This window comes from Silurus meridionalis, chromosome 9, assembly GCF_014805685.1.
Source record: "Silurus meridionalis isolate SWU-2019-XX chromosome 9, ASM1480568v1, whole genome shotgun sequence".
In the NCBI taxonomy this organism is placed as follows: Eukaryota; Metazoa; Chordata; class Actinopteri; order Siluriformes; family Siluridae; genus Silurus; species Silurus meridionalis.
The window spans coordinates 18,520,102-18,532,234 of record NC_060892.1 but is presented as its reverse complement, the minus strand read 5'-3'; the positions used below and the strand labels follow the sequence as shown (position 1 = coordinate 18,532,234).

The 12,133-nt window shown below is 36.4% G+C and overlaps 1 protein-coding gene and 1 non-coding gene across 7 annotated transcripts in view; one reads left to right on the top strand and one right to left on the bottom strand.

Moving 5' to 3' along the window:
* LOC124390986 (cAMP-specific 3',5'-cyclic phosphodiesterase 4D-like) overlaps positions 1 to 12,133 on the top strand; it is a 76,420-nt gene that overhangs the window by 39,033 nt on the left and 25,254 nt on the right. The window contains exon 1 of one of the 6 annotated variants that reach the window (XM_046857167.1): positions 3,234 to 4,086. The exons of the other annotated variants lie outside the window; for them this stretch is intronic. Coding sequence (XP_046713123.1) covers positions 4,007 to 4,086 — 80 coding nt within the window. The 5' untranslated portion in view covers positions 3,234 to 4,006. Of the gene's footprint in view, positions 1 to 3,233; positions 4,087 to 12,133 lie in introns of those variants that run through there. 6 annotated transcript variants of the gene reach the window in all.
* trnaq-uug lies at positions 6,053 to 6,124 on the bottom strand. The gene has a single exon. It is a non-coding gene; the product is annotated as a tRNA-Gln (tRNA).

The following is a 12,133-nucleotide window of genomic DNA, read 5'->3' as shown; positions in this document are numbered from 1 at the left end:
CCAAAAAAAAAAAATAATAATCAGAGGCTGCATTTTACTGATGTCATCATGTAGACTTCTTACAAAGTATTTTACAGTATTTTAAACCTACAAAAATACAAAACACTAAAGTATATTGATACAAAATATAAATATATAAAGCCATTTTCATCAATCCTATCAAATTCACTCTTACAAAATCCTATTTTATGTTGACATACAATTTTGGAAATACATGTATCATAAACACTGCCCATCCTTGGATGTGGTTGTGAATGTGAATCATGCAGTGGCTATGTAATTTTTCATGTTGTAATTTTGTTATTTACAGTGTTTTCACATTTAAATACCTTTACCTTTTCATTTTCCAGAACTTCCAGAACCAATGCTGAATTTGAATTTGATTTTCTTAAATCTTTGTGCTAATTCTTTCTGTTGTAATAACACCATTTAGTTTTTAACTTTGCATTACATGCGTGCGAGTGTGGGGATGTGTGTGTGTGTGTGTGTGTGTGTGTGTGTGTGTGTGTGTGTGTGTGTGTGTGTGTGTGTGTGTGTGTATATATAAGTTAAAATGGTATATATGAATGACTGTTTTTCCTAAGAAGTTTTGGAAATACAGCTATGTGATCAGATGTGTGTATCAGATAGAGGAATCTTTGGAGTTCATTAAGAAACCTGTTTAACTGACTAATATTCTTGCGGTCAAGTTAAACACGAAAGAACAACGCATTTTCCTGATCACAGGATGATTCAGAGGGGGTTGAAAGCAATGCCAATGGAATGAGTAAGCAGAATATGGGGATGTGCTCAGTGTGTCAGAGGAAAGCTGTTTGCTGATTATTTTTGGCGGGAACTATAAGGGATCAAACACATGACTCTTGGCACTGTTCCTTCCTTTAGATCTTTATCTTTGTTCTTTATTTCAAGCGTCTATGAAATTTTCCGATCTTCCAATTTTTATAGAAATCCGAACGAGTTAAAATGTTTCCTGTTGGTTAAGTTAAGGTTTAAGTGTAGAGTGAAAAAAATTACTTGCACACTGTATGGACAGAAATTGCAGACACCTGATCATAAGATTCAAAAGGGGGTTTTGGACATCTCACTAACATAACCACACTAGCAGAATTTTGGAGCTGTTGAATTTTTCCAGAAGAGTGGAGGATAAATATAGCGGCAAATGGCGACTAAATGTGGATGTTCAAAAAACACATACAGATCTTGTGGCCAGGTGTCCACAAACCTATGTATATACAGTGTATGTCTATTGTTAGAAGCAATAAAAAATTATTGAATGTTTAAAATATTAAGTTTCCATTGAACTTCTTGTTGTGCTAATATATTAAAGATGTTAATATTTCCTATAGGGGTATCAGTGGTGCATAGTGAGATACATAGCTAAAAACATGTAGGAATTACTTCAGCATAGCTCACATGGTGTGGTATGACTGTTTCACAAGGTGTTCTTCAGATGTAGAATATTTTTCTAGTTTTCTGTGTCAAGTCAAGGCATCAACACATTTTTGATGACATTTCCTTTTTTTCATAAATTCTTCTTCAAGTACGGTCGAGCTCTACACTGTGTGCACAATTTGAGGCAAGTTGTATTTTTGAGGATAAATTTTGTTATTGTACAACTACAGTGGTCTTAGTCAATCCAAAATGTTAACAACCCCTCAAACCTGAACATTTAAGTAGTAAAAGTGAAGTTTTGGCTTTCTTAAGGAGAATATCTACATGTACACCATTATTAGGCAACAATTAGTGTGCAGAATTATTATGCAACTAATTGAAAAAAAAAGATTTTTCCATCTCACTTGTTTATTTTCACCCTTGTAAAGTGAGAATAATAAACAAACTCAAAAATTACAAATAAATATTTCTAAAATTTCAAAAAGAAAACCTCAGTGACCAATATAGCCACCCTTCTTTTCCATAACAGTCACAAGCCTTCCATTTACAAAGTCAGTCAGTTTCTTGATCTGGTCAGAATCAACTTTTTGTGCAGATACTGTTCAGAGAGGTGTACTGTTTACCTTTACTGTAGATTTCCTGCTTAAGAAGGGACAAAAGTTCTCAATAGGGTTTAAGTCAGGTGAAGAAGGGGGCCATGTCATTAGTTTTTCATCTTTTAAGGCCTTTATTGGCCAGCCACGCAGTGGAGTACTTTGATGCATGAGATGAAGCGTTGTCTTGCAAAGTCTTCCTGAAAGATGCAGTTTTTTTCCTGTACCACTGCTTGAAGAAAGTGTCTTCTAAAAAGTCTGAGAGTTGATTTTGAGTCAATTTTCAACCCAAAAAGGTCCAACTCGCTCAACTTTAATAATACCTGCCCATACTAGAACCCCACCTCCACCTTGCTGGCATCGAAGTGTCAGAGTCGAAGTGGAACTCTGTGTCCGTTACTGATCCAACCACGGGCCCATCCATCTGGTCCGTCAAGAGTCACTCTCATCTCATTAGTCCACAAAACCTTCAAAAAATCTGTCTTCAGATATTTCTTGGCCCATTCTTAATGTTTCAACTTATGTGTCTTGTTCAGAAGTGGTCGGGTTTCAGCCTTTCTTACCTTGGCCATGTCTCTGAGAACTGAACACCTCGTACTTCTTGACACTCCAGGTAGGTTGCAGTTGTGGAATATGGCAGCACTGGAGGATAATGGGTTCCTGGTAGCTTGATGTTTGATTCTTCTTAAATCTTTGGCGGTTAATTTGAGTATTTTCTTCTTGTTCGTTTCTTGTGACCCTGTTGACTATTTGCTACAAAACGTTTGATGGTTCTGTGATCACGCCCCAATATCTTTCAAGAGTGCTGCATCCCCGTGAAAGACTTTTTACAATTTTTGACTTTTCAGATTCAGTTAAATCTCTGTTTGGGCCCATTTTTCCTGAGGAGAAGAATCTGCCTAATAATTATGCACACCTTGATATAGGGTGTTGATCTCCTTAGGCCACACCCTCCATCATAACACAAATACACATCACCTGATAAGCATTACATCCAATAAGCATTCAAGTTTATTTAGCTTGGACTTGAAAAATTATGGATAGAATGATGATATGGTCAAAATAATCACTTGCCTAATAATTATGCACACAGTGTATAGCATGGTATCAGTTACACCACTGAAAGTAAAACAAAAGTGTGAGTGTGTTTAGCTAGTGCCTCGTGGGGATGCAGCATGCTTCAGTGTGTTAGGCTGGGCCAGTGTAGGCAGGCAGAGAGGAGACACCCAGTGCTGGCTCCGACAAGTCAGAACACAGACACACACACACTCACACACACACACACACACCCGCTCACAGACGCAGATACAGTGTGACTGGTCACTAAGCTTCAGGCTTACTGTGTTTCTTCAGTTTAGTAAATGTCAAATACATCCAACTGGTCCTGGATGAGTTTGCCTCCTTTTCTCCTTTCTCTTCCTGTCATTATATAATCCAAGGCTTTTCACCCTTCACTCTTATCCCAACTCTGGATACACAACCATCGCTAAACAAATATGGAAATTTAGCAGGACCTCATACCCCAAGCAGACGTCTCTTGGGATCACGCAATTCCCTGCGCTGAGGGAAAAAAAAGGTCAACGCTCCATGCAAAAAATACTGGTTTTCCTTTTTCGTCCCATCACTATCACATGCCTAGGGAGAAAAAAAGAAAAAGAGGATTCTTGACAAGTTTTTGTACAAGGAAAGGCTCTGCATTGAGAAAGTTCCCTGCAACAGCTACGAGACGATGTGAGACCTCTGCTTCAATTTGGAGTTGCCTAAAATCCATCATGCAAATCTTGGAGCACAACAGAAAGTGCAACTGAAACACTTCTGGTCATTGGGGCTAGACTTGGAAACACTACCTGGCTGCTTCTTCTTTTGACCTTGTGCTTCTCTTGGGTCATATAAGTCTTTTTTCTGGTGGGTGGGTAAGCTTCACAAAATGTGCCTCGATCAGGCGACCACTGCAAAGTGCACGTCTGTACTTGTTTGGTAATAAAGCTCTTTCTCCGTGCGGCTGCCTAAAAATTGAAACAATGCACAAAGACCACCGGTTATTCCGCAAAGGTTCTCTGTTTAACTTCAGCTCTGGACGAAGAAGACACTCCTGCATTGGGTAGGTTTTTATTTTAGTGGATATGTTTTTGTCTGATATGTTCTCGTCAGTTAATCAGTGGTTTAAAGCGTCTGTCACTAGTCATTTTTCCTCTTGTTGAAGTGGATATGAATTGAAACAGTCACTTGAGTGAATGAATGGCTTCATCAAATTATGTCATTGTAAGTGTGTCAAACAATGACAAAGGACTTTCTCTTTCGGTTACGTGTAATTATAAATTTGGAGTTTGATATAGAAACATATGTATATGTATATTCAGGAACTGCATTTGTAAAATTTGGTTAACCAAGTCTAATATGACAAAAATGTGCCTGATGATTGGTATAGAGTTGCATTTGCTTTGTGTGCCTACTGCTTATGGGTTGTGTGGAGATGGAGATCAATGCTTGTCTACTGTCAGCGCCTGTGGTGTTTGTGCATGTGGGTCTGGGGCTGTATTGGGGGAAGGGTTTTGCTTAGGATAATGACACACACAAACACACACACACACACTACGGTCCCACTATCAGCCTGGCACAGACAAAAAAACAGCAGTGATGTCAGATTCGAAGAAAGAATATCCAATGCGCTCGTGGTTTTTTTTTTGTTTGTTTGTTTTTTACACAAAGCGCAGTGTTGTCCCATTCCCTTGTTTTAAGTTCTCATAGTGCCACAGTTGTACTTCGAGGAACATGCAAACTGATGCAAAAATGACGCAAAAAGAATGTACAAGCATGAGGAGAAAATATTTGTTCTTGGACTTGTATTTTATCTTATTTTTTTCATAAAGTCATGTTTTTGTCGAGATATGATGGTTTGAGTTAGCTCAGCATCACTGTCGCACTTGTTTCCTATGATTTAATCAGCATGTGAAGGGTCTGAGCAATTAATTCTTCACTTCCTCCTACACTGATCTTCTGATTCTGATTTTTAATGTTTATTTAAATTATTTAAGTTATTTGTCTTCCTATTGTAGTCATGTGTAGTTTTTCTATAGTAAAAAAAAATAAGTGGGCCAATGCAAAAAAAATTAAATAAAGGTTTTGCCTGCAACAGTTTAAATCGGGTAATCCTAAATGCAGATTGCAGTCAATGCTAAGACCGAAAGTCGCAGAATCTCTCTAATTTCACATTAACGAGCATTTGAATTAGGAAAGTGTACCTAAAGAGGGTGAACAATGGGGGAATCAGTTTGTCTTAATAGACTCATAAAGATGAACAAATGTTCAATAGGTTCCATTAAGATTTAAACTTGGATTGCTGATTCAGAGTCCAAACTGGAAAATTCTGAAACCCAGGATTGAACCAGGGACCTTAAGATACCATTTGATCCAAAAGTTTTCTGAATTATTTACAGTGAGCACTGTTCTTTCCATCCACTAAAAAACAGAAGCTTGAATTAATATAGTTTTCAAGGAAGCTTAGTTTGTACAATGCTCTTCCAAGTGACCTATTTTGACAAAAGCAATGTCAGTAGTTTATAAAGCAAAATTTTGAAACTCTTCCTATGTACATATTGACATTAATTTTGGCCTACAACTTACATAAAGCAAGATGCTACCAACTTTTACAAGTCTAGTCTAATGCTCTCCAACCGTGCAGTCTCTGTCAAGGTGCACATGGTTTTAACTGTGTGAAACAGTGATCTTTACATCTTCAGATGCTCCCCTACTGAGCTATTTCAGAAACTGACTTAGAAAATCCTGATGCAAAAGAGACCTTTGAGACCTTTATCTTCCCACAATAACTTGAGTAAAAACTTTGCAGCTTTCACTAATATTTTGTCCATAATAGGTCTAGCAATATACCAGCTAAACCAATGAAAAAAAAAAAATTACTGCTTTGGAAACAAATGAGAAACTCAATCTACATCTTGACAAAAAAATTTAAACACTTTCAATCGAGTGGCTTAAATGCACATTTCAAAAAAGATTTGTATTCATCTTCTAAAGAAATTGGTTATATTTACAAGAAAATGGTAGCTGGAAGGTTCCACCGAGATTTGAACTCGGATCACTGGATTCAAAGTCCAGAGTGCTAACCATTACACCATGGAACCAAGACACAAGCAGTGTTAACTAAACAGCTGTACAATTATATGGGTCAGATGGCAAGCGAATGCATTCACTGCCAAGACTGAATGTTTTACAATCTCTCCAATTTCACATTTACAAGCGTTTGAATTCTAAAAGTGTACCTTGTAACAGTGTAACAAAACAACGGGGGAGTCAGTTCATCTTAATGGACCCACAAAGATAAACATGAATGATTAGCAGGTTCCACCCAGATTTGAACTCAGATTGCTGGATTCAGAGTTCAAATATTACACCATGGAACCTACACCAGCAAAGAGCAAACTTTTAATCAGCGGATAACTATCATATTCTGCAATATGTGCAGCAATAAGCAAAAACACAATGGGTCGTCTGGCAAGCAGCAAGTTTACCAGGGATCACAGACTAAGCCGCTGTAATCAAAAGGGAAATCCCTATGCCGAAACCCAGGATTGAACCAAGGATGTTTAGAACTTCAATCTAACTAAAACAAAATACAAAAATCTATCTAATATTGCTCATCTGTGAGCTCATGTATGCGTAAGATGGCAGATAGCGATGAACTACTGGAGGTATCTCAGAGAAAACCCTTGTTAGCTTTTACAATCCATTACTGGTAGCTGTGATGGGAAGAGTAAAGTATGTAGTTTTTTAAATTGCAATTCAGCTGACACAGATAGATAGATAGATAGATAGATAGATAGATAGATAGATAGATAGATAGATAGATAGATAGATAGATAGATAGATAGATAGATAGCAGTTTATAAGCTTAAGCAGACGTTTGCTAGCTGGTTAGCATCAGTAGTGTTTTATTAGCTTATTCCTAGCAAGAACTCCCGTTATTACCCTTCACTCCATATTTAGCTTAAGTGGTGTATATCTTAAAATGAAAATGTGTCAGCATGCTGAAACAAAACATGGCTAACAAGACTTTTTAATGGGACTTTAATGAATTATTCGGTTTATTTTTGTGAATAGGAGAACGTTGCCTAGGTTTCGTGCTTAAGGGTAAAACTGGTTTATACAGCCAGTCACAGAGCGAGAAGTATCCTTTGAAGCTTAACTTTTACACACTTTGGAAAAAGTAACTTTTTTTAGACCACCTGGAATCCCAAAACACTTTGTAGAGTGTAGTAGACACCCCATCTTTCAATTCCTCCTGAAGTAAAACAGGCAAACGTATTAATAAATCTGGCCACAGCCAGATGGGTTATTCTTAGATGTGGCCTTTTTTAGAGAAAGGCCGACCCACTCTCTCTCTCTCCAGATCCCATTTCCTTCTCTAATCTTCTCCAGATGTGCTGATGTCACAGACTTAAACGCATCAAAGCTTTGAGGCCTTAAAGTGTACCAACTTGCGCACAACAAGCCTCCGACATAATTACCCAGTGATTTCTTCCGAGCTGCTATGGTTAGAGTATCAGGCTTCTGCCACAAAAACGTCCCATAGCTAATGAAGAAAGACAAGTGGAAAGCAAATATGCACAATAATTGTTACGGATCATACTTTATGTCTTATACTGCATTGCTCAGACATGAATTAAAGGCTCATAAGGGTTACTAAGTATTTCCAAACTTTTTCAAGGGAAATTTCAACAGTGATTCATATTATTTGTCTGGCTGAAGAGAATGGGAGAGAGTAAAAAAAAATGAAAGAGAGAGAGGAGAGAGCAGTTAGTCAAGAGATAGCAGCCTCTGTTTTCTTCCACACCATTGTTCAAGTGCTTCGACTCTGTCCTTATAAAGATCTTGGGCTGCACGTTTACCCTTCTATCAGATAAAAACCTTCCTGAACATTACGTTCTACTTTATTTGGATAGTCCCCACTGGATGGTCTACAGATGTCTGTATTGTTAACAAACTAAAAGGAGAATTTATAGTGGCTTGACAAATATAAATCCAGCTATAATTGATTTGATCAGGATCAGGTACAGCACTAACACTGAGTGGGAGGGATACATGCTGTAAATAGCAATGTACTGTTTGTTCTAGGCTTTTTAAAGGCTTATCTACAAATCCATGTTTATGTTTAATTTACAATAATGATATAATGAAATGAAATATTAAGATTAATAATAGTAGATTAATACAAATCACATCATGTTGAAGCCACGGATCACACTATGTCCAATCTTTAACTGGGAAAAATTCATTAATAATATAATAGAAATGATCTCCATTTGTACAAGTGATGTCCAGGTCCAGTGTGCCCTTATTTTTGCTAACATGACGTGGTCTTTTGCTATTCAAGGTTCAGTGTTTTGTGCTTTCTGACATGCTTTTCAGCTCACCCTGGTTGCAAGTGTTAGTGGGTTTTTTGAATCAGTGTAGGCTTTCTGTCAGTTTCAGCCACTTTGTTTTTGCTAAATGCATAAATGACCAGGGGACACAAAATTGCTTCAAATATCCATATTTGGATTCAGATTTAAACCTGAAGTGGGCCTGGAATTTAGTATGAACCTCTACCAGGGACACTGGAAAACTCTGGGGGAAAAAAACTGAGGTAGATCAACATTACATTTCAGACAGTTACTAAAGATGAATGAATAAATGATGAACATTAATTTTAAAGAACATATTCTTTCTTCATCCTGCAAGCTTCATACCTGACTCATACCTGACTTACTGTACACTCTATTCTCATTTCTGGCAGGAACATAAATGAATATTTGTATGTCTTTACAAGAAAGACTAAATGCTTTCTCTCTGTGTAACTGAAATGTTAATATATAGGTAGCCTGAGTTCCAGCTTTCGCATCGTTTCACATTACAAAACATGCTCTGATATCATCTGAGAGCTCAAACACAGATGCTTTCATGCTTTCTTGTACTTAGCATGTACTGGAGGGGGGCAATTAATAAAACGATAACAGAGTGTGTGACTGGTCCCAAAATATCCTCCAGTGTCTGGAACAGTTCCCAGAGTGCAGGCAGCAGTGTGATTACAGCGTCTGCCTGCGTCAATGCTCCATCCCGGGTCACCGCATGGTTGACCTCCCAATTGATCCCTAATGAACAAATCCAGTGTACATTATATTTATTCTGTGCTCTCTCACTCTCTCTCTCTCTCTCTCTCTCTCTCTCTCTCTCTCTCTCTCTCTCTCTCTCTCTCTCTCTCTCTCTCTCTGTCTGTATACTGTATATATAAATAGATTACTAACATGAGTGGATTTTAACAAATTTGAGTTATGTTTTTTACTTTGTAGTACACTATATGGACAAATGTTTCACTAGATTCTGGAGTGTACTTGTGGAGATTTGTGCTCATTCACCTAGGGTGTTAGGTTGAAGGGGCGAAGGGGGCCATCAGCATTTCATTTCATCCCCAAGGTGTTTAACAGGGTTGAGGTCAGAGCTCTATAATACATAAACAATATTTTCATATAGCTGGCTTAATGCACAGTAGCATTGTCATGCTAGAACAGGTTTGGGTCTCCTTGTTCAAGTAAAGGAAAAAAGTAATTCTAATACATCCAAAGACATTTTATACAGTTACATACATCCAATATCGTGGTAACAAATTGGGGAAGAACCACATATGGCTGAAGTTAGGTGCCCTAATAATTTCGTCCATATAGTTAACGTAATACGTGTTGGTAATTGGTTTGAGGACGGTTTGTCTTTTTTTGACTGACCTCTTCTGGTTGAATTGTGATAAGTGATAAGTGGATTTCAACATCTTGTTTATGTGTATATTTAGTGTTGCTTTTAAAAACCTTGTATATATTAATTAGTAAATGAAAACATATTTGGACTCTGAATTATTATTATTTTTTTTTCGAATTTCTTTATTTGATATTTATAATTCTTTTTATGTAATGCACAAATTTCTAAACAGGCTATCAGGTTTACTTTTCACTGCAAGTTGTATTCTGCATATAACATAATCCCCATAAATTTAAATTAATTTTGAGGGTTTCCATGAGAGTTGAAACCTAAGCAAGCCTCTTTAATCTAATCAGGGAAATCCTTTTGACTAACACATGTCCCAATATGTAGGTTTCCACAAACGATTGTCTGTCTTCTTTATATTAAACTTTTGTCTCCTGTATAATTTATGCCGCTGTTTGTCGTTGTGTTATGCATTATAGTAGTGGTAAAAATATAAAAATTAAAAATTAACATTTCCCCCATGATTATGAATTTTATTTATAGAACAAATATTCATTACTGTTCTTTAAAATATACACCGCATTCTGTCTGGTCAGAAGACTGGGATTATGCTCAAAAGAGCCCATTGCATTGAATTCAGATTAAAAATAAATATATCTGGGAAATGTATTTGCAAAGAAAAATCACAAGTTTGTGAATGAATAATTATTTATTTTCATTACTGTGAAACCCTCTAATTATCCCCATCCAAATGGAAATAAATGCAATGCACTGTATATATAGATTGGGGATTAAAATGAACCCATTTTGGCTGGTTAAAAACAGAAATTATATTTTTACTTTCTTGCCTTCAGCAGTCCAACACGCCCACAACCACCAAATCTTTATTTAGAAATAATAAAGTAATTTTAAAAATGTTTGTTATATATTTTGCATGTTGTTGCTTGCAGAATTGTAGAGAAAATACTTCTTCTCTGCTGATTTTTTTTTACCTGTCGTCAAAAGCTGTGTAATGTCTTATCTTCCTTTAATCAGGTGAACAGGAAGAGACTAATATTTGACAGAAATTTTTGTTTATGTGTTGGATCATGTTCAGTGAAATAAATGGATCGTTTTCCATTTTTTCATTCCCTGTAGTGTTTTTAATCCTCAGGCTTAATATAATTAGGGTTGTTTAATTAGATTTTTTCATAGATCTCCTATACTGTGCCATGATTGTGACTGGTTTAAACAGCCCAGTTTTTGAATGAGTATAGTATCAGAGTTTACCAAGCAATTATCAGTGTGATAATTAGTAATCTTTTTATTACTAATTTTGAAAGTTTTATATATAAATTATTAAAATGAAAGGAAATATATTTTAAAATAGACTGGGTTCTGAATAATTTGGCTGAACTGTTTATTAACATTTCTAGTAAGAATTTATTTTATTATTATTATTATTATTATTATTATTATTATTATATTATAATAACAACAACAATAATAATTTTTTCTTAACTTTTACCCAGCTGCTGGCTGATCCATGTACCACCCAGGTACAAATAAAAAATGTTGTAGATATGACCACTGGGTGGCATTATTCCCTTAGACATTGAAACGTTTTCACAGCTCTCATTAATCAGTACAGCTCTGCTGACTGGTTTTAAATCATTTGAGTTGTATACACTCAGACAGCACTCACCCGTATCCACTGGCCATGTTTAGTTTTACCTTTTCAACTTCCTAGAGTAATGTATGAATCTTTAGTGCCTCCTGAAGCATCAGAACCGAGATACAGTAATGAGAAATAAACTAAATAATGATGCACAATTACAGGAATTATATTTGGGAAACGAATAAACAGTGTTCAAGAACGGTATAAAGGACGCCAACTGATTAGAAATTGTACATTGAATTGTGAAGCACTGAAGCAGGATAAAAAATGATATATATGTCATAAATAGGAAGTGTAAAGACAAATGATGGAGGTGGTGGTTGAGAGAACAAGAGGGAAAGATAGATGTATAGTAAATAAATAAATAGATTCTGGTCATATTTACTCAATTTATTTGAGGCATTTGTGCAATGTAAGGTATGGTGTGTGTGCATGTACATTGTGCTGTCTGTATGAATCTGCTCATTCTGCCTTCTCCAGTATGTATTTGGCTTTGAGCTGCGGGAGAGAAAGACGACCCTTCAAGTCCCCACTAACACTTCCGACTAAGCAAATATTTATTCTAATCTCAGCAGAGCTCCATTTCAGCCCCAGGGGAACTAAAATCTCATAATGTAATTAAACAGTCAGTCCTGTGCACAACTTCTGCCCTCTTTGCCAGTCAATGATTTTACATGAGCATGAAGGTGACCTGCCTCGGGTGTTAGTTTTTATTTTAATGAAGGCATCGATTTATAATTGA